General features: G+C 59.4%; 2 protein-coding genes across 25 annotated transcripts in view; one reads left to right on the plus strand and one right to left on the minus strand.

Moving 5' to 3' along the window:
- Window positions 1-8,508, plus strand: part of PISD (phosphatidylserine decarboxylase) — a 77,505-nt gene extending 68,997 nt beyond the window's left edge. For 10 of the 13 annotated variants that reach the window (XM_077160493.1, XM_077160498.1, XM_077160494.1 and 7 more), the window contains 7 exons: window positions 1,668-1,922; window positions 3,397-3,562; window positions 4,994-5,230; window positions 5,442-5,580; window positions 5,851-5,997; window positions 6,288-6,448; window positions 7,139-8,508. In XM_077160493.1, coding sequence (XP_077016608.1) covers window positions 1,668-1,922; window positions 3,397-3,562; window positions 4,994-5,230; window positions 5,442-5,580; window positions 5,851-5,997; window positions 6,288-6,448; window positions 7,139-7,363 — 1,330 coding nt within the window. In that variant the 3' untranslated portion in view covers window positions 7,364-8,508. Of the gene's footprint in view, window positions 1-676; window positions 1,118-1,667; window positions 1,923-3,396; window positions 3,563-4,993; window positions 5,231-5,441; window positions 5,581-5,850; window positions 5,998-6,287; window positions 6,449-7,138 lie in introns of those variants that run through there. The other 3 variants (XM_077160501.1, XM_077160502.1, XM_077160503.1) reach the window with 3 other exon arrangements.
- SFI1 (SFI1 centrin binding protein) overlaps window positions 5,287-21,120 on the minus strand; it is a 130,853-nt gene continuing 115,019 nt past the window's right edge. For 4 of the 12 annotated variants that reach the window (XM_077160480.1, XM_077160482.1, XM_077160478.1 and 1 more), the window contains 16 exons: window positions 20,850-20,945; window positions 20,351-20,427; window positions 19,202-19,304; window positions 18,033-18,129; window positions 15,910-16,070; window positions 15,399-15,473; window positions 13,575-13,649; window positions 13,255-13,431; window positions 12,901-13,166; window positions 11,969-12,073; window positions 11,681-11,846; window positions 10,427-10,555; window positions 9,702-9,807; window positions 9,509-9,587; window positions 8,779-8,890; window positions 5,290-8,691 (listed from right to left, as the gene is read on the minus strand). In XM_077160480.1, the coding sequence (XP_077016595.1) occupies window positions 8,587-8,691; window positions 8,779-8,890; window positions 9,509-9,587; window positions 9,702-9,807; window positions 10,427-10,555; window positions 11,681-11,846; window positions 11,969-12,073; window positions 12,901-13,166; window positions 13,255-13,431; window positions 13,575-13,649; window positions 15,399-15,473; window positions 15,910-16,070; window positions 18,033-18,129; window positions 19,202-19,304; window positions 20,351-20,427; window positions 20,850-20,945 (1,929 nt within the window). In that variant the 3' untranslated portion in view covers window positions 5,290-8,586. Of the gene's footprint in view, window positions 8,692-8,778; window positions 8,891-9,508; window positions 9,588-9,701; window positions 9,808-10,426; window positions 10,556-11,680; window positions 11,847-11,968; window positions 12,074-12,900; window positions 13,167-13,254; window positions 13,432-13,574; window positions 13,650-15,398; window positions 15,474-15,909; window positions 16,071-18,032; window positions 18,130-19,201; window positions 19,305-20,350; window positions 20,428-20,849; window positions 20,946-21,120 lie in introns of all 12 variants that reach the window. The other 8 variants (XM_077160488.1, XM_077160486.1, XM_077160487.1 and 5 more) reach the window with 7 other exon arrangements.

Raw genomic sequence — 21,120 nt, forward strand, 5'->3', positions numbered from 1 at the left:
TGGAAAAGTTTTGGGGGCACCTCCTCCTCAGGGGAGTTGTATGTATCTCTAGGAGAGCATCGCCTTGGGGGACAGCAGGTTCTAGTCTCCCTCAGGACAGAAGAGGGAGGCCGCCTTGCCCTGGCACCCCTGGCTTCTCTGAGAGAGTGGACTGCAGAGGCTCATTTGGTTAAGAATCCGAGATTTTTGCCCACACTGGGTTTGCCTGAGCGCTGTTGTTTGGGTTCCTCATTCTCCTGAAAGTGCTCCCCTTGGTGGTGGTGGTGGTGGTGGTGGTGGGAGGGGGGTAGCTGGTTGTCTTGCCCCCCTCCTCCACGTCCACCCCGGTGTGTGCTCAGTGTCTTGCCTTTGGGGCCAGGCCCCAAGCTCCAGCCCAGCTGCCTTCCCCGCTGTGACCTGCTTCTGCATGTGGAGCCGCAGCCTCCTGGAGGCTGGTGGAGCCCGTGTGCGTCCCGCTGGGCAGGTACGATGGGGGTGGCCTGGCCAGGGCCCAGGCGGGAAGAGCAGTGGGAAGCTTGGTGTGTGCCCGGGGCAGGGGGATGTCCATGGGGCCTGGCCGCCTGCACTGGCATCTTCCAGGGGAAGAAGTTTGAGGGTCCATCTGTTTGCTGGGTGAGGCCTGGTGGGTGGATGCTGGCCCGCTCCTGGCCGGAGCCCCACAGTGAGCAGGCCCACCCAGCACCGGCTCTCCGTAGCATACGTCCGTGTGCCCTGCTCCTCGAGGAGAGTGGCCTCCGGGAAGATGAGCTTGGTTGGAAGGTTGTGGGCTGGTCCTGGTCCCCTTCCTTGGCCAGGGGAAGGAATCCATGCTTGTGTCCGCTCCTTAGTCAGCTCCCAAAGGCCATGGGCACATCTATGGACTCAGGAACTCTGGCATGCAGGCTCTAGGCCTGGGATTTTCTCCTCCGTGCCTCACTTCCTTTCCAAAAGGCAAGCCCACAATGGGAGGGCAGAGGTCGGCCACCACTGAGGAAATGGAAGAACGAGGCTTGGAGCCACTCTGAAAGTCCCGACTGCATTTGTAGGGCTAGAACAGGCGTCTGTCTCATGAGCTGGCCATGGTGGTCCTTGCCTGGGTTTGTCTGCTGCCCCAGACTTCTCCAAAGAATGGCAACAGGTGCCTGCCCCGGTCCTTGGTGGGGTACCACCCCCCTGGGCTGAGGGAGCAGCTGCTGGGGAGTGGGTGCATCCTCCCTGGTAGCCAGGCCGGGACCACTGGCCAAAGTGCTGTTTTGAAGCAAAGATAGAAAATGTGGCCGGATTGGTATGGGCTTCAGCTCTCACCCCGCTGTCCAGCCCATGTTGGTTTGCTGGGACATTGCAGGGCACCTCATTTCAGGCGGCAGGTGGGGTCAGAGCAGGTGCTTGGGAAAAGCAGCAGGGGTGAGGCAGGGAAGACTCCTGGGTCTCTCCGCGTCTCTCCTGTGGCTCCTCTCCGTCCTCAGATGCTACTTTGCAACCTGAATGGAAAATGGGTCAGGCCCTGGTGAGGGAGACGCCTCCGGCCGATAGATTGGCGGCCGCAGCCTTGTGGGCCCTGGGCCCAGAGCACAGGGCTCAGATTCCCCCTGGTGCCCTGGAGCCCGGAGGTACCTGAGGCCCCGCGGGGGGCAGGGGGTGCCTGCGACAGAGCAGGTGTGTGACTCGGAGCCCATCTGTCTGCCTAGCCCCGGCCCGCCGACCTGCGCCCGTGAGCCCCCAAGACCTCCTCCAGCCGCCCGCCTGGGAGGAGAAGCCCGCAGCCCCGACAGCGCAGATCTCCTGGCGTGGGGGGAAGGGGCGGAAGGAGGAAAAACAAAGGCAGGCCAGCGAGTCGGAGCGCGGGAGCGTGAGAGAGTGAGCTGCGCGCCGCCCTCCCCGTGCCTGCCCACCATGTGTCAGTCAGAGGCGCGGCGAGGACCAGAGCTCCGCACAGCGAAATGGTGAGATGCGCCCGGCTGCGTCCTAACCCTCCAGTGCCCCGCCACGACCTCCGGAGGGTCCGCGTTCATGTCCGGCGGCCCCGTGGTGGCAGTGGCGGCAGGGGGCCTGGGGACCAGCCGCTGCGGCTGGAGGGGCCCGGCCCAGCTGGCCTGAGTGCCCAGAGTAGGAGAGCACGCTTCAGGTACCCGTGGGTGGGCCTGGCCCCTGTGACGGCTCCTCCCCACCCCCAGACCCCCGCCTGCAGCAGGGAGGGCGGGGGGGACAGGAGGGACAGCGTCTCCTCCGGGATTGGTCCCTGCACTCTGCAGTGATGGGGCGGGAGCCAGGCTTGCTGGGGGAGGATGCCCGTTTGTCTGTCTTTGCTTGGCTTCTGCTGCCTTCCCGAACCTCTTCACAACAATACAGGGATTCGGCTGGGAGAGAAAGGAGAGGGGCGTCTGGTGCCTGTGGGCTATTGGCATCATGAGCCCAGGGCTCAGCCTCTAGCTTTCTTCTCCATTCTCCATTTTTCCTGACTTTCATATCAGCTGAGATGCCTCTTTGTTCCTTGATTTGTTGTTCAGCAGCTGGGAGGCAGAGGAGACGGTTCTCTTAGGGGACAAGGTTTCAGATGGGAGCTTTAGATCATCTAGCTCAACGCAGTTTTACAGTTGAAGAAACAGGCCCGGGGTCAGCTCAGGGTGGGCGGTTCTGGTGGGAAAGCCCACTCCACCCGCCTTGGTTGCAAAGAAGGGCCAGGGTCAGGAGTGTGAGAGCCGGGAAGTAGCTTAAGAACTGAGGGGGTGCTGCTGAGGATGCTGCCGCTCTTTCCCCATAAGGGACAGAGTTGCCTCTGGCTGGGTTTTGAAGACCCTGGCTTGCGGTAGGAAGACTGCAGGTGGGCAGGACTGGGGCAGCCCTGCAGTTAGCGGTGTGCACACAGGCGTGGGTGCATTGCTGTGTGTGGAGGGGGTGGGGTGGGGTTCCTTTGAGATCTTGTCAGGCTCACCCTCTATTTAGCAGATGAGGAAGGAGAGCCCTGGGGTCAGGAAGAGGCTTTCTCCAGGCCTGCAGTGGGATGGTAGCAAAAGACTCCACAAATGGTTCCTGGCTGCCTGGCGAGAGCAGGCTGCCTCCCTGCTGGTGCCTGGGCCAGTGGCCGGTGCTCCACCCATTTTTCCCAGACTGGGTGCTTAGCCCGCAGGCCCCCGCAGGAGTCCCTGCAGGAGTCCCAGGAGTTGGGCCTCCTCTGTCTCCACTGTCCCTTGCTGGAGGGTGGGAGAAGCTGGGAAAGGAGCTAGTCAAGGCCCAGCACGGTTGGGATGAGGGTATGGTGGGGCCTTGCCAGAGAGGAAAAGTGGCTGAGGGGTCTTGGCCGGGGCCAAGGGGATGGAGGCAGACAGTGGTCCTGCCCAGGGTAGGGGTGTCTCCCAGGTCCCTTTCTGCCCTGGGTGGCTGATACTGACCCGGGCCTCTGCACGGTGTACCCTGCAGGTTGCAGTTTCCCCAGCTGGCCCTGAGGCGGAGGCTAGGACAGTTGAGCTGCATGTCCAGACCCGCGCTGAAACTGCGCTCCTGGCCCCTGACCATCCTCTACTACCTCCTGCCTTTCGGCGCCCTCAGGCCACTCAGCCGGGTGGGATGGAGGCCCGTGAGCAGGGTAAGTGTTTGCATGGCCACCCGGCCCTTCCTCTGGGTGGGTCTGAGGTTGGGAGCCCAGGAAAGGCCTGAGGCAGGGAGAGAGTTGGCAACCTCAGGCAGGATGGCCGCGGGCCTGAGAGGTCGGGAAGACCAAGGCGACTTTTAAGAGGCTGGGCCTGGGGTGGGCCCAGCCATCCTGCTGCAGGGGGAGTCCATAAGGGTTGCTGTCTGCTCTCCTTGCCTGCATCTGTGTCAGTTGGGGGCTCTACAGTTCTGGGGATTCAGAAAATGGTATTTGCCCCCAAATTTCTGCATTCAGGGAGGAGGGACCTTAGAGGTGATTTTGAGAAGAATCTAAATTAATTCTTGGATGCCAAAGGTGTTGTTCAGGAAGGCTGGAGCTGGCCCCACTTGGGGAAGGATGCCGTTGAGGAACCACCCCGGGTGGGACTGGAGGAGTGAGACATGCCCTTAGGCAGCCGTCGTGAGAGCAAGAGCTCAAGGGCTCCCCATACCAGGCGTTACAGCGACTGCAGCCTGTGTTCAGCAACAGCTGCGGCAGCTCTGGGTGCCAGGTTGGCTAGCGGCAGGGGTAAGGGCACTTCTCTGGGAACCACTCCTCAGTGCCTCCTGGGGATGTTTAAAGTTAAAGTTGGAATGAGATGATTTTTAAACCTTAGGGAATTGGTATTTTGGTTATCTTCAGACACGTGGCCTCCAGTCAGATGTGGCTCCACTGTGAAGTTGAAGAGGCTGCCCGTTCTGGGTGGCTGGCCCTGAGGGAGGGGCTCTGGGACCCGGTGGGGAGAATCCCAGTGGGCCTGCTCTCCTTTCCCTCCTGGGGAGGCACTCAGGGCAGCCTGCTTGGTGTGGCTTATCACAGCAGGTCCCCCTGTGCTGGCTGGAGATGTGGGGCCCGGCCTCCCCGGGTCCTGAGGCCCACGTGGCAGTGATAGGGGAGGTCGGCACCTGATGATGTCACTCAGCGGGGTTCTTGGCTCCTGTCACGACAGGGAGTACCCGTTCCAGGGTGTCCTTGTCCTGTGCACCTCATGCCTCCTGCACTTTGCTGTGGTGGCCTGGGGTGCGGGGTGTGACCCCATCTCACTATCTCCTGCCCCCGACTGGTCTCTCCCAGCGACAGGGGTAGATGCTATTTGACCTTTGCATGAGGTGACTGAACCTCCCCGGCCTTGGAGCTGTGTGGGAGCGTCACTGTCTCCATGGTCTCCTGAGGGGCTTGGGAGATACTGGCCGCCGCAGTCTGGTTCCTAGTGAGAAACAGCCACATCATAAAGCCGACGTGGGCACCGCGTCCTCCCGGGGTGGCTCTCTGGGCTTGTTGAGACCTGGGGAGATGGCGGCACTGACCGTGGTTGGAGCTGGTGTCCACTGGGCAATGTGACCAAACTCAGACCCACGAACCTCTCTGTCCTCTTGTGGCCTGCAGGTGACCCTGTACAAGTCGGTGCCAACTCGCTTGCTGTCACGGGCCTGGGGCCGCCTCAACCAGGTGGAGCTGCCGAACTGGCTGCGCAGGCCTGTGTACAGCCTGTACATCTGGACCTTCGGCGTGAACATGAAGGAGGCTGCCGTGGAGGACCTGCACCACTACCGCAACCTCAGCGAGTTCTTCCGGCGCAAGCTGAAGCCACAGGCCAGGCCCGTGTGTGGCCTGCACAGCGTGGTGAGGTCCCAGGCTGGGCAGAGGCCAGACCCTTGCTTCTACCTCCCCTATAATCAGTGTGCTTCTTGCCTGTGTCTTGGGGAACCCTTTTGAATTTGATGTTAGCAACAGGAGGCCTGGCCATGTCGGGAGGGGCTGGGGCTCAGGGAGTATCTCCTTGGAGATAGGGGAGGCCCTCCCCTCCTAGCAGGTTTTCTCCTCACCCTTCCAGATTAGCCCATCAGATGGGAAGATCCTCAATTTTGGGCAGGTGAAGAACTGTGAGGTGGAACAGGTGAAAGGGGTCACCTACTCCCTGGAGTCATTCCTGGGCCCCCGTATCTCTGCAGAGGACCTGCCTTTCCCACCAGGTGGGTCTCAGCCAGAGCATGGCTGCTCTTCCATGTGGCTGGGCCAGATGTAAGAGGGCTGAGGAAGGAGGTGGGGCAGGAAGAGAAGGTAAAGCCGGGGAGGCTTTGGGAAATGAGGGCCAGGAACGCTCTGATGGAAGCTTCTGGGACCCTCAGTGGAGTCTGTACAGCCTGCATGCAGGCTTCATGCTGGAGACCCACGGTGGACGGGGTGGGTTCAGGGCCTGAGCTTGCTCGGGGCCAGCTCCTGCCTTCACATCTGCTCCACAGCCACCCCCTGCAGCTCCTTCAAGAGCCAGCTGGTCACCAGGGAAGGGAATGAGCTGTACCACTGTGTCATCTACCTGGCCCCTGGGGACTACCACTGCTTCCACTCACCCACTGACTGGACTGTCTCCCATCGGCGCCACTTCCCAGGTAGGCCCAGGGCCCAGAAAATGGGTGGGGGCTGCCTCCAGAGGTTCTCAACTGCCCAGGGAAGGAGAGATAAAGGGGCAGCACACAGAGGCCCTCCCCTTCTTGGGTCCAGGGGGCCCCATACTCCCGATTTAATGTTTTTGCCCCTCAGGCACTAGATGTCCTGGAGTGGGTTGTGGAGGCTGAATGCCAACTGCCACAGGCTGGGACCTGGGCATCTGGTCTCGCTCCTGCTTGATTCCTCCTGCCCTGAAAGCTGGGTAGGTGTGATAGCTCTCCCTGCCCCTCAGGCTCGCTGATGTCCGTGAACCCTGGCATGGCCCGCTGGATCAAAGAACTCTTCTGCCACAATGAACGGGTAGTCCTGACTGGGGACTGGAAGCATGGCTTCTTCTCGCTGACGGCTGTGGGTGCCACCAACGTGGGCTCCATCCGCATCTACTTCGACCGGGTGAGTAGAGCCAGGCCGTGAAACCACCTGCCCCACCTTCTCTGCAGCAGTATCCAATGGTCATGTCCCTGGAGGGGTCAGGTCTGCAGGCCAGGCCTCGCCCTGAGGAGGGGGTGGTGGTGCTGAGTGCCTGCTTCCTACAGCCAGGGTCTCCCTCCCTTGCTGTCATTTTTGCTGTTAGCCTGTCTCAAGGTGGCTGAAAGAAATGAAAGGGAGTTAACCTTCCTGCCTGGAACTTTGCTTTTCCCAAGAACCCTGGTCAAAGCTGAGGGAGGGAAGAGGGAATGGGAGGAGAGCTGCTGAGCCTGGGATGGGTCCTGTTGACTGAGGGTGGAAATTGGGACAAGGCTGGAGTTCCTGGAGCCTGGCCACCCTGCCTGTGGGGCTGCCTTTTTTGTCCGTTTGTGACAGTGCACCCCCCGCTGTCATGGATGCGGGCCCTGCAGCAGTGTGTGCGCTGGGAGAACAGTTGGGGTGGTCTGAGTTCTGTCCCTCCTGAGCCCAGGTCATGGCAGTGTCAGGGATGGTGTGTGGGACTCGGCCTTCCTGAGCTGGGTTGGGTGGTGGTGGGAGTGAGCGGGGCTGTGCCAAAGGCCAGCCTGCAAAGCCCATCGTGCTCCTTGCCCCCAAACACACTGGGGGGAGGGGGTCTCTATCCCCCTTCCCATAACACCTGTGACCTGCCCCCAGGACCTGCACACAAACAGCCCGCGGTACAGCAAAGGCTCCTACAACGACTTCAGCTTCGTAACGCACACCAATAAGGAGGGCGTCCCCATGCGCAAGGGCGAGCACCTGGGCGAGTTCAACCTGGGCTCCACCATAGTGCTCATCTTCGAGGCCCCCCAGGACTTCAACTTCAAGCTGAAAACAGGACAGAAAATCCGCTTTGGGGAGGCTCTGGGCTCCCTCTAAAGCCCTTTCCTGGCTGTGGATGCTGCTGCCGGGAAATCTTCCAGAAGGCGAGAAATGTGAGGGTATTTTAGACAGAAATCCTGAGGCCACCCGGGTGAGGGGCTGTCTCAAGGCTGTGGGGGGTCTGATCAGGCAGGACCTGAGGCTTCCGCCCTCACCGTGCAGAGATACAGACAGAGGCGCTTGGCCCTACCCGGCAGGGACCAGTGCCTTCTGCAACGCCCTCTACTAGGCTATCCCCCGTTCCCACCTACAAAGAAAGAAAAGTCTAAGCTGGGGTGATCTCAAATTCAGTTTGGGGTCTTTTTTAACCTGTTAAATAAGCTGGAGCTCCTCATCTCTTCAGCCGAGTATTAAGTTGGTTTTGGTGGTAAATGGTAATGTGTCTTCTTGTTTCTCCTCCGTCACCTGGGCCGTTCTGTCAGCCCCCTTTGCTTTTGGCCTGCACCCCTCTCTCCCCCGCCTGTGCACAGGGTGAGGTGCCCCTAGGCACTGACTGTGGACCCCCACGCTCCAGAACAGGTCCACACAGCCTTTACGATGCCTGCTGTCCCCAAGTTCTCCTCACTGGGAAAAGCTACATCTTTTGTCTTCGTACTTATGGTGGGTACACCGTGGGCTCTATGGCCCGTGTCTTCTCCTGAGACGGCTTGGCCCTCTGCAGCCTCAATGGGCACCCTCCAGAGCGGGCCTAGTCTTCTCCAGCAAACCTGAGCCTACTCAATGGAGTCTAATGTGAACGGAGTCCACGCCCGGGTAACTCCCAGAACAGGGAGAGCCGGTCCTTGGGTCCCCTCCCTGCCCCCCACACTGCATGAAAGGGGGAAGTTGCTGCTGTCCAGGGGGCTTGTGGAAGCAGAGGAGCCCTGCTGTGCATATGGGGTGGGGGGTGGGGTCGGTGCCTAGGAAACAAACCATGTCCCCAGGTAACAGGTACGCAGTCCTTAGGGTGCCACTGAGAGTTGGGGCAGGGCCATGCTTCACATTGATCCTGGGGATGCTGTGAATTTCTCCTGCAGGAGAAGCCATTGAACTTTCTCAACTGTATCAGTAGGCACAGTATTTTTGTATGAAAAGTGGGAGACTTCTGAACAGTAATGCATTTAATCACAAACATTTTGAAATAAAAAAAAAATTCAAACTCATTTCAGCTTTGTGTTCTGGTCCTGGAGGGGGGCTTGAGGCTCCAACTGGCCAGCACCTGCCTGCCGGCACGAGGACAGCTAGCACAGAGCCCGCCGCAGGGCCTGGACACGGGCGATGCAGGTGCGGATGGGCTGGTGCTGGGACTGGAGCTCTGCGGCCAGGTGCTGGATCTGTGCTTCTACCTGGGGACAGGGACAGAATTGGGGGCAGGTGGCTAATGGGGGTACTACAGTTGGGAGCTGCCCCCTACGTGTGGCCTGGGGCCTCACCTGTTCCAGCTCTTTCTGTACCTGCCGCTCTGCTGCCTGGGCCTCGGGCCTGGGCTCCTCCTGGCTCAGCTCCAGCCACCTGCGCAGGCTGCGGGCTTGCCGCTGACAGGACCTGCGGGGTGAATCGCTTGCTGCCGGCCTTGCTGGAGCTTGGCACGGCCGCACAAAAGCTCCCTTGGTCTGGGGAGAAGCACACCAGCTAATTCTGATGCAGGGTTGGAGAGGTGGAGAGACAAGGGGCTCAGAGGGCCCCAAGGGGCTCAGAGGGCCCCAATCCACCTTCCCCAGCAGATAGTGACTCCATGGGCCCAGGTGAAAACGCCCTCATGCCCCTCTCCCTGCACAGAGCCAGGCCGGTCTTCAAGCCCCTTTGTCACCTGGTGTTAGAATCACACAGTCACTGGGTGTGCGCCTGCTTTGCTTCCACACATCCAGATCAGGTTTTTATGGTCTTGCTCAGCTTAATCACCCCCCAGTGAAAGCTGCCACTGTGTCCCCCAGGTAAGGCATATTGGTACCTACCAGGGAGGGTAAAATTACCAGCTGTGGTAATTTTAGGACGAGAGGGGAACCTTTTTGGAAGCACCCACCTTGCACTCCTGTCCCACTTAGTGTGGGTCCATCACCCCAGGCCCTGGTGGCCAGCATGGTAGGGAAGTCTCACTCCCTACCTTGCCATGCCAGGGCCCTTCCCTGTGGACATTAGTAAAGAGCAGTTTTTGGATCTCACCGAAGGTTCTGCTTGTTGGTCTGATAGTGCTGGAATTGCTGGCGAATCCCTTCAAGCTCAGCCTCGAGTTCTGTGCGGCCTGTCCCCAGGGAAGTGAGGTTGATCTCGACAATCGCCCTTCTCCCTCTGGGGCTAGTGAACAGAGGGGCCAAGGCACAGCTTCTTCCCGTCCCACCAGGTCCAAGGCACACACCTGTGGTTTCAAAGTCATGCCCAGGATGGGCCCTGGCACCTGTGAAGTCCCCTGGGAGCATCAGAACACAGTCACGGGCACTGGGGACAGCTGGCTGTGCAGATACCTACAAAAGGGGGAAGGATGCTGAGCCCGGAGAGTTCCTTAGTGCCTTCTGACTCCCCACTGCTGGCCACGACACTCCACGGGGTGGGGGTACAGGAGGGCCATGCACCTGCCCCAGCTAGCCCCCAGGACCTGAGGGCCACTGGACAAAGTTCTGCCACCAACCCAAGGATATACCACTCCACCATGCACCTCACTTTTCCAAGGCTTTGCTTAGTGTCAGACCATTCTCCCCAGCCTTCTAGACCTCCACACCCCAGCTCCACCGGAGCCCCTGCCTGGCTGCTTCACACTCGCATGACTGTGCTCATTGTCCAGCCATGACCCTCCTGCGCGCTCCCTCTGGGGGAAGTGGACTTGCCCTTCCTGATACTACCCAGCCCCTGGGTCACAGCCAGTGCGTGCAACAACCCCTCAACCCCACACTCTATTCCAGCCGGTGTCTGTGCACACACACCCCGCCCCCCCATGCACATACACTCCCCACGAGGCCAGACTCCTGCCAGAGCTGGCTGTTCACCATCACTTAAGCTGGGCCCTGCAAGCACCAGCCCTGTGCTTGGGCCTGAGCGTGCGGCACTCTCTCTCCTCGGTCACTTCTCTGTACACTGAGCATTCACCTGTGACCTTTTTCTTGGCTTCTGTGGCACCACACACCAGGTTTCCTCACACCTCCCGGGCCTTCCCTGCTCGGGCTCTTCAGCCTTTCTCCTCTCTCTTACTGGCTCCCTTGGTGACCCCATTGGTTCCTGGGGATATATGAATGACATATGCCAGGCGTCCTCTAATTCAGGATTTGGCTCTGACATCTTACACGAAGGGCAGCCTCCCAAGCCTCTTAATCTCAAATGTGACAAGTTCAAAACTGGTTCCTAACCCCTATTTTCCCTTTCTCAGTACATGAACTTAACCACTCACCAGACTAGTTGAGCTGGAAGCCTAGGAGTGACCCTCACTTCCCTTCCTGATCCATCGCCCTGCTTTCCTCCAGGAGCTGCTCCCTGGAGTGTGGCCGTCCCCTCTCCACTTCCACGGCCACCCAACCCCGGGCAGCGACACCCTTTGCCTGGGTCACCGCAACAGCAATCCACCCACCCTGCACACAGCGCCAAGTGAAATGTTCCGACTTGACCTGCTGTGACCCGCTTACAAACCTTCCACAGCTTCCCTTCTTTACTAGCTCCCATACGAGTGGTCCAAAAGAGAACGACCAGGATGGAAACCACAGTCCTCTGTGACCTCATCTTGGAGGCCACGCACCCTCACTTCCTCACTATTCTCCTTAGAAGCCAGGCTAAGCCCAGCCCCTAGTAAGGGGAAGGGGCCAAGTTCTGCGACACTGTCCAAGATCAGACGTGGGAACTTCTCCCCCAAACCCGGCCCCTCCGATGGGTGCCTCTCAGCATCAGTGACCCCCACTAAGAACCCCTGGAGCCTGCCTGGGATGCCTCCGCCCCCCCCCAGCCCCTTGTGTATGAGCCAACACCACATCCTCTACTTTTCACCCCTTTAACATCTCAGCTTCTAGGCAGCAGAGTGGGGCAGTTACTGGTTCAGAGCCTAGTCTCCCAGGCGGAATCCTGGGTGATTTACTCATCCTCTCTGCCTGTCTCCTCGCCCTAAACTTGGGATAGCAGCACCTACTATTCCGTGAGGCTGACCTGACCCTGCTAAGCCCTGCGGCTGTCCCCGCTGTGGGCACGGTGTACACAAGCATCCACACGCAATCAGGACGGATGGACCCCTTGTCTTCCTGGGCCAGGGCTGCTCCAGAAACAATGTGTGCAGGTGTGGCAACAGCACCAAAAGCACGAGAAAGAACAGTGAAGGCCAGACCACAGCCCCAGGTAACCAGGGGGCTGGTGAGGACTTACCCTGGCAGGTGCTTCTGCGCCACGCACCAGGAAGGAGGAAGGGGGCAGCAGCAGGGCCCTGGGCTGAGGCAGGGGTGCCGCCTGGGCCTCTGCCAGGAAGGGCTTTGTCAGGGAAGGACCTGCCGGCTGGGCCAGCGCTAGGCCACGCTCTTGTGACTTCTCAGACCTGAGGGGAGGGAGGTCAGGTGTCTAGTCATGCCTCAGTACTTTTCCCTGGGACGGAGAACCCTTTCTGCCCGTGGAACAGGAAGGAAAGGGAGCTGTTCACCCTAGGGCCATCTGACCTACCCCTGTCCCCCAAGGGTGTCACACCCCAGGGGCCTCTGGTTCTGCACAGGATCCAGCAGGAACTCTGGGCGTCGTGGCTGCTTCCTTGCCGAGCGGGTGGCATTCCTGAAAAGAAACAGGCTGCGCCTCTAGGCTGGTGGGGAGGGATCCTCTAGTTCCCCCACTTCAGCCTCTCATTTTCATAGGGAGATGGAAGTCCACAGGCGAGGCTCTTGCCCTAGGACACAAGCTGGGGCACACGGGGCCAAACCACAGTACTAGCACTTCATCAGCGGGGCCTCAGACCATCTCATCTGACCTCTCCTGCAACCCTGCCAAAGAGGTGCTGTCCCCACTTCACAGGAGGGGAGATAGCCTGAGGAAGTAAGGCACCTGTCCCAGGTCCCAGCCAGGAAGATGACAGAGTTGGGGAGTTGGGGAGACCACCCAGGGCGGTGGGAGAGAGGTGGGAATCGGCACAAAAAGGCCGGTTTCTGACAGGGAGCCAGCTTCAAGGCTGTTAACAAAGAGGGACGCTTGGCAGGGGAGAATGTGGAGGGAAGGGCGGCACTGCCCCACAGCCCATCCCTGCGCTCAGTTACATGAACCACTTTGACAAAAAAAGAAGTGTGCCGGCAGTAAGGCAGGGGAGAGAGGCTGGGAGGCATCGGAGAGGAGGGGGCATGTTTCCTGAGCTTCTGGAGGAAAAGGAAAAGAGGGTCTGGAAATCTCCCTCCACCTCTCCCCCTGCCCTGTGGTCCTCTCAGCTGGGACTGCAGAAAGGGAGCAGAAGGCACAGGGAAGGGGTCTGAGCAGCTCGGCAGGGAGGAGGCCGTGACTGGCCGTGCCATCCCTTCAGGGCCTGGTTTCCCACCTTCCTGTGCAGTCACAGCTCTTGCCCAAGACGTGAGCAAGGCAGCAGAGTGGGGGACAGTCGAGGGGTGGATACTCACAGCTCCAGGAGCTGGGGTTCTCCAGCCTCCAGCAGCAGGCTTCCCAGACCTCCAGCAGCCCCACGAGGCGCTCGTGGCCTCTTGGCGTCCAGGTGGGGGGCGCCCCCAGCCCCAGCAGCACCGTGGATGAAAGGAGGACCCTCGAATGTCACTCTCCTGCTGGGTGCAGCGGGGCTGGGGGGTAGGAGCTCCCTGCTTGAGCCCAGCGCCTTCCGCTTCCAGAGCATGGCACAGCGACGGGCTGCGCGGTGGCGGCTGCAGGCGGCCTGCCCACACGGCCTCTCATCAGCCAGGAGGGGCCAGGCCGACGCTGCGTCCTCCCTCTCCCCAAAAGGAGGGTCCGGCCGGGCCTACCTGGATCTGCTGCTGGGCCTGCAGCTGCTGCCGGAAGGCCCTGGTGCCAGCTGCGAACCTCAGGAGGCGGGTGACGCCCTCCCGGAGGAGGTGGTGGTGGTAGGCCTGAGCCGCCTGCTCCAGCCGCGCCTTCTTCCGCCGCCTCTCCAGCACGAAGAGCAGCCACGCGTGCCAGGCCTCGGGGAAGGCAGGGGCTGGGGCCCAGCTCGCCCTGCTTGGGGCTCCCCACCCCCCAGGGAGCTTTCCACTGCTGCCTTCCCCCGACTCGAGGCAGGCCTGATGCCCACGGTCCCCTCTGGGGACAGGTGAACCCCAATTACCTTTGCCTGGAGCGAGGAGGACCAGAACCACAGAGCCCGCACCGTGCCCCGCTGCTCCTGCTTCCTGGCCACCAGCTGTGGGCAGAGAGAAGGCCGCCTCAGGGGACGACGGAGAGGCCAGAAGGCAGGAAGGCAGAGCTGAGCAGGGCCAGGCCTGACACAGGGAGGCCCAGCAGAAAGGAACGGCTGGAGGCGGAGGCACGCCAGTGTCGGGAGATAGGCCGATGCAGAAAGGGAGGCTGATCATTCACTCCTTCATTTGCTCATCAGCCATCCACTGAGCCCCCTTTCTGGGGCCTCTACCCTGAGGCGGGCAGCCAGGGGGTCAGACAGGACACTGAGACTGAGCCGGGCACCCAGAAGAACCTGGGGCCTCTGGGAAGGTGCCTGGAAGATGTCCCGCAGCTGAGTGTCCATGCTCGGGAAGACACAGCTGGAGACCAGAAAGCATCCTAAGGGGGCTGGAGGGGCCAATGGGTTCCCAAGGAGGCCACGTGCATGCACTTGCAATGAAACTGCAACAGCCAGTTGTGAGCTAGAGTCCATTTCCCCTTCCCGTTGGATCTGGGCTGGCCCTGTGGTACATTTTGACTGACAGATGCCGGGGGAACTGACGCTCTGCAACTCCCAGAGCTGGGCCACAAGAGATCTACAGCTTTGGCCGTCACTTCTTAGCAGGCTCCCTTCTAGGACGCGGCCCCCAGGCTGTGAGAAGCCAGGGCCCCTGGCGTGCAGGCCCATGGCAGCTGTGAGAAGGAAACCACTAGAGACCTCCTGGGCCGCTCGATCCAGCCCCAAAAGAGCAGGAGAGGCAGCAGCTGAGCAGCCCACAGAGCCGGGACAACAGTCCAGGTGGTGCCGACAAAGCCACCACTTTCAGGGCAGTTAATGTGGCGCAAGAGAGTTGCGCCGGAGGGGAACAGTACGTGCAGAGACAGGGGGAGACATAGGGCTCGCCAGGTCAGGCCAAAGTGGGACTGGAGGGGGATAAGAGCCAGGCTGGGAGGGCTGACGCAAGGAAAAGCCTGGAGCAAATGGAAGAACAGCAAGTGTCACCATCCAGTATGGTCATTTCCTGCGAGAAGGGGGTCAACAGGGCAGCTAGCCAGGCAACAGAACCTCTACCTGTACATGAGCAAGACAACAGAGGCCGGGCGACAGAAAGGAGGGCTGCTCCGGGTCCCAAGACCCCAGCACGATCCCAGCAAGGCGCTGGGAGTTTCCCTGAGGCTTCCGCCTGTCTCCTCTTTGGGGAGACTATCCTGACCCCCAGCCCGTGTCAGCCCTGCCCGGCGCCCACCACTCCCAGGCCCTCCTCTTGCTGAGTATGGCCACGCTGGGCCCCTGAGGGGTGCTCACCCCACATCTGACACATCAGGAATGATCGTTTGGAAAGGGCAAAGGGCAAGAGCTCTGGCAGGAGGGAACGCGTGGAGGCCATGGGGCTGAGCTTGCAGGGAAGCAATTTACGGAGCTCACAGACAATGAGAAAAGCTAGGGGCAGCTCTGGGCAGTGCAACCCAGAGACAGAAAGATGGGAACGTGGATTTGAAGAGTTTTGCTGGGCACAGTGAGTGTGATCACTACATTTCATACAACATTTGGATACTACACTGATGTATCTTTTAATGTGACACTGTAGAAACATGGCCTGGAGGTGACTTGATCTTTTACCAGAAGCTGATAGTGCCACAAAATGACTGTGGTTAAGAGGCTGATATTAAAAACAGTGAACCAGAGGTGGGGGCTGAAAGCGACCCCCAACCTCACCCTGGGGAGCCGGCAGTAAGAGGAGAAGGGCAGGGGTGTCTTGGGCACTCCCACCTGCAGTCTCCACTGGAGGAAGCAGGAGCGGCTGAGTCTCTGGGCCAGGAATTGGGTGCCCTGCCTCTGCAGGAGCTGGGGAGAGAGCAGGCACGCAAGCAGGTGAGTCCCAACGAATCAGGTACCCCACACCCTACAACCGGAGGGAACATCTACCCAACCGCTGGGCCAGAGGCCCTAGCCCAAGGGAACCACCCTCCTGGGCCTGGTGTACCTGGCGGGGGTGGCCCGGATGACCACGAGGTCCCCCAGCTCTGATGAGCCATGGCCTGCCGTGACACCAGGCTTCCCTGCTGAGCTACCTTCCACTTGGGGGGAGCTGATTCTACGGCTGGTCACGCCCCACCCTTCACCTAATACCCAGAGAGACCCTGGCAGCCTTCTTCCCACAGGACCCCTAGCCACCCAGCACCCATATCGGCTGCCCTGAGTTTTGGAAAGAAGGACTTCTTCCTGAGAGGCGGGCTCCTGGCCTGGACAGCCCCTGCCACAAAGTGGCTGCCTGCCTCACCATTTTCCTGATGCACCCCAGGTGGTACGTCTTCCACCGGGCCATGGCTTCCAGCAGCAGCCGCCGGCAGTGATGCAAGGCAGCCCTCTCCTCCTGGACCCTCCGGCCGGCTGACCTCTTACTGTGGGCCCGCCAGCGCCAAAACACGGTCCGGAGACAGCCTAGGGTAGAGCCGAGCCACGGTTTGCTCTTCGAAGCATTTCCACGAGCGGCTGTGACACACTGAAATCTGGAGTGTGGAGGTGGTGGAGCTGGGGGCAGGTAGGGGGATCTGCCAACAGCTGGTGAGGCCACCATGTGGCTACACCTTCTGTCAGGACAAGGACAGTCCTGGCTACCCTCAGTGGTGGGGAGTCCCTGGGGGTTTGAAACCAGACCTGCTCAGTTTGCTCTCAGGTGCCCCTGAGAGCCTGGCCAGAGCCACAGCCTGTCTGTAGCCACTCATGGTATGCCAGGGGCCCTTACAAGGCTACCCAAAACACCACCGGGCACAAGGACGGGGACAAGTCTTGTTCTGAGGGAGCTGGAGCAGTGGCAGCCCTGCTATACAGCAGAGGAAAGCTCGCTAGGGAAGCTGAAGCAACCTGAGCCATGCCCAGGGAAGAGGGGAGAGGAGTCTGTCGGCCACTGAACTCGAGACTCTTTTTTTTTTTTTCCTCAGTCAGCAGATTCTCTCCCCTTTGGTGAGAGCAAGCATTTTCCTCTGGCTAATTTTTTTCAGTCCCCAAGACTCTTGTTTTAGAGACAAGAGAAGAGCATGGCTCCCACGGCACCAATGCCGAGTGGGGTGGGAAAGTGGCAAGATGAAGGCGGCAGTCAGCAACAGGAGCTGATGCGTTCAGCACATTAAGTATACTTATATGTATTTGGTCTTACTGAACTCCTGTGACACCTCTATTTTACAGATGAAGAAACTGAGGCTCAGAGAGGCAGGCCACACAGCCACCTGGCACTCTGCACTACCGCCTGGGACCTCCCTCAGTCCCAAGTAGCCAGCCCCTCCCTCTGGCTGTCAGGGTGAGCCTGAGACTCTAAGGCCTTAAGAGAAGCTGAGAAGTGCTCCCCGGGTCTCCACTGCGCAGTGACCACGTGGTGAGCACAAAGCAGCTTGTCACCCTGCCTCTCAAATCCCTTTGATCAGCATCACGGATGTGTCCTTGCATTGCCTGCTACCATCCCCTTCCCTAGGGAAGCTGCCCAACCTACAGTCCCTGGAAGAGAAGCAGTTTCCGGTGGCATCTTGCTGCCTTGTCCCTTCTAACTTCCCAGTGTGGCTGACCAGCCAGGGGCGCACACCTACCCAGGGAGGCAGCCAACCCACACTAGCCAAGGCCTCCGCGGGGCTGGGTGCAAAGTCTCTGTCCAAACAGAGGCTGAAAAACCGGCCCCGCCATCCAGCTGCTGTCTTGGGAATGTGCACTAGAAGCGCAGCCACTGGTTTCTGGGGTGAGGAGCCATGTGAGCACCCAGAAAGGAAGTACACTAATGTGGAAGAGACGCAGGATGCTATGACTTCAGAGACACAGAAATGCCAACACTGGTGATTTTTGTTCTGGAACAAACTATAAAGCCAACCTGACATCGTGATCAATTTTCTGAATGGCCGGTTTAAACCATTTCCCACTGCCTTTGTTTTCATTTGTTTTTTCACTAGGAGCTGTCCCTTTTGGAGAGCTGGGCCGAGCCGCCCTGTGCAGGGCCCTCCACCTCTGTGATGGCCCCGCTGACACTGGCGGGCACAGGCATGGTCTCCTTTTGCTCCGGATGGTCCTGCCAAAGTTTTGTAGAGCAGGTAGTGGGGGCTACCTGAGGCCATCACTGAGCAAGTGTTCAGTCCCGACACCTACGGAGGCCCAACCACACGAGGAAGCAGGACCTACCACAACCACCGGCATGTGCCAACTATGCGGTATGGACGCACTTTCTCGTCAGAGCCACCCCCACCGAGAACGCCCGCCGTTCTAGCCTCATTTCCGTAACTTCAAGCCTTGGCTTTTTAATTTATCATCAACTGGCTGGAAATTGGTTGGGGACGGAGTTTTATGAGAAAGAAGCATATGGAGGACCAAGAAAGTTCCACGCCCTGCAAAATCAACGTGACGTGCCCCCAGGGACCCGCGTACCCCGATCTAGCACCTTCCGGGCGGCCGCGATGGCGCAGCCCTCCTGCAGCCGGTAGTATATCTGCATCGACGCGGCCTCTCTCCAGTGGAGCAGGACCTACGGGGCAGGCAGGGAACAGAGAGGCCGTGACTGCACAGCCCAGCTTCTCGGGTCTGCTTCGGCTCTGCAGTGACAGCTTCACCGAGGAACTGTAGTTGACGTCCCTCACCACATCTTGGGGAGCTCCTGCCACCTCCCCACAGGCCACAGAGAACCAAGAAGGGTTCTCAGAAGACCAGAAGGATTCAAACTTCATACCAAGCTATAAAGAAGATGCTACACAGGTTTCGATTCTATCCTTATTTGTTAAGTGGGACCTATCCATTACCTACAGTCTTTTATAAATGAGATATGTATCAGAGTAACCAAATGCTCTAAAAGAGGTCACACCATCAGGAAGCCTGATGGCTGCTCCCCAACAATCAGGAAGTCCACTCCCACCACAAAGGCCTCTACCCTCCAGAGCCCTGAAGTCAAGCACGGGGCCTTCCCATCCATCGTTTAGGAGGGGAGTTCCCCTGAGAAGAAAGGGAGTCTCGATCAGGTCAGTGCTCACCAACCCCAGGAGGCCTGGCGGCTGGCCAACGGCATTCTCCTAAAACAGCTCTGAGTTCGGGGCTGTGCCTGTTACTTCCTTTCTGTCTGAGTCTCCTTTTTCATGTCACATGTATTTTTCCTGCTGCCATCCATCCCTGACCCTTGCACACAGGACCAGGCCCTTCTGAGAACTTTCCCACAACCCTCCCAGACAAAGGGACGTGGTGGTGGTTTGGGGTCACCTCCTACCGCGATGACCACCGGCCAGGCAGAGGGTTGCCGCAGCTCAGAGACTTGTGAGGTTGACCAGCAGAGTCAGTACCCTCTTTTGACAGGTGAGGAAACATGCTGCTCGGTGATTTTACATGGTTTGCCCAAGGAGAAAACTGATGGTCTGAAATCATTTCAGTTCAATAAGCATAGAAAATACTGGTTTGGCTAAGTAATAGTTGACTCGCTGTGTGCTGTGTATTTACTTTTAACAGATTAAAAAAGGAAGACCGCCTATGTGGACGGAAGCACGTGGAGGAGGAGAGTTGTCCCGTTTTTACGCTCCTTGCTGGAACACACAGCTCGCCTCCCCATAGCTCACCTTTGAACGCAGGGTCCTTCTGTAGTGCTCGTTTGCTCGGGAGATTTTCTTAGCTTCATCCACACGGGCCACAGTGTTCTCTCGCCAGCGACATAACACACCCCTGCGGGTACACAAGCCGGGATGTGAGCGGGTGGGGCGCCGGGGTGGAGAGAGAATGGGGGGCCCCTGTGAGTCATCCCAGGCCCTTCATCCCACTCCTGCATCCAGGCCTTTCTGTGCCTGAGAACAGCTCCCTGACAACCATGTTCACGTCCACGTGTGCATCGAACAGATGGCTACCGGGCACCTGTGATGTGTCAGGTACTGGGGAGCTCTGGGGCCAGAGTAACAAACAGGCCAAACACCTTGTGCCCCGGGAGACTGCGGGCCCTGGGGAAAACCGAGCTGCAGCCAGGCAACAAATACAGGTGACTCCTGCGTTGATAAGAGAAGTACACAGATAGGGAAGTGGGGACAGGCGCCGAAGCCTCAGTGGCTGCCCTTACTGCTGGGTTAGTTCCAGAAGTCTTTTCTTACCTCCTCTGTCTGAGGAGCTGGATTAGCCCTTATGGGACCCCAAAGGAAGGTCAGAGGTATTTAAGGCCCACCAGGCAGGCTGGAATCACATGTGCTGAACACACACAGAAGAAGGAAAAGGTCTGTGAAAAGACAACAAGAGGCTCACAGGAGAGATGGGAGCCAAGGCTGCACAAGTGACCTCAGGGGGTGGGAAGATCCAGGTGGCATCCCGGAGGCCTGCGAGATGTCTCTGGGTAGATTAGTAAAAAGCCTGGAAAGCCGAGCTGCAAGGGGACTGCCTGGGAACTGAGAGGCTGAGGCCGTCACTGCAGCTTCTGGAGCAGGGGAGGTGGGGAAGGGGCCCGGAGGCTGGATCTTGCAGGTATCTATGAAAGGGCTCTTGCAGCTGGGAGCTGCTTCCCAGAGGCCTGGCCTTGCACTCGTCATGACATAACAAGCTGACCGAGTGAATGAAGTGCTTAGTAAGAGCCTCCAAAAAGCGCATAAGCTGAATAAGACCATCCTCCTCCTGCCCTGGGCGGGATTCCCAATTCTCCTTGGCCAGGATCCTCTTAGGCATGGCTCATTCACCCCAAACTGTCCCCCATTCTCAGGTCAGGCCCCGTGAGCAGCTCAGAGGAGACTCACCGCAGCAGCTGCCTGTTGTGCTGGCTTTCCCGGGCTGCCACGTCTTGCAGGATACTCCGCAGCCTGTCCTGGTAGGTCTGCAGGGAACAGGGAAGACTGGAGGCCGCACTGGGCCCACGCTTTCCCTGATGATCGCAGTGAAGGCGGGGCTGTCTCAGAAGCACCTTTACAATCGGGGCCCTCATGCCAAGGCGAGGAGGCCCTCTTGGGCGTTAGGAAGATGACTGCATCGCTCAGCCCTAACCCCAGAAGCCAACCCCCTGGACTCCGGGACAAGGGGCCGTTACGGCCAGGCCCCCGGAAGGAGCCGTTTCATGGTGTCGAACAAGGATCCCAAGAACTCAGCCCATGGCCAGAAGCTTCTGTCTGTCGGGGCATCAGCTGTTTGAGGCTTGTCACACTCCTCTGCCCTGGGAGAGGCAGGAGGAACAAGGAAGAGACACAGTCTCCAGAACCCTCCCTAGATGGCAAGGAAGTGGAGGAAAGCAGCGGCTCCTACCAGCCATCCCCGCAGCGGCCTGCTCAGAAGGGTGCGCGTGTAGTGCCGGTCTGCTCGCAGCTGCTTCTGCCGCTCCGCGTGCCGCAGGGCCAGGCACTGCAGGGCAAGGGGAGGGTCAGTGCCCGAGGGCCGAGGGGGTGGCAGGTTCCAGCCCTGCTTCCATTACCTGAGGTGAGCTCGGGTAAGGTACTTCACCTCAGAGCTTCAGTTTCCTCATGACAGGGATTTTGTGAGTTCAAATGAGGCAAGTGCCTGATTTGTGAGGAAACTC

Source organism: Tamandua tetradactyla, chromosome 5 (genome assembly GCF_023851605.1).
Source record: "Tamandua tetradactyla isolate mTamTet1 chromosome 5, mTamTet1.pri, whole genome shotgun sequence".
Lineage (NCBI taxonomy): Eukaryota > Metazoa > Chordata > Mammalia > Pilosa > Myrmecophagidae > Tamandua > Tamandua tetradactyla.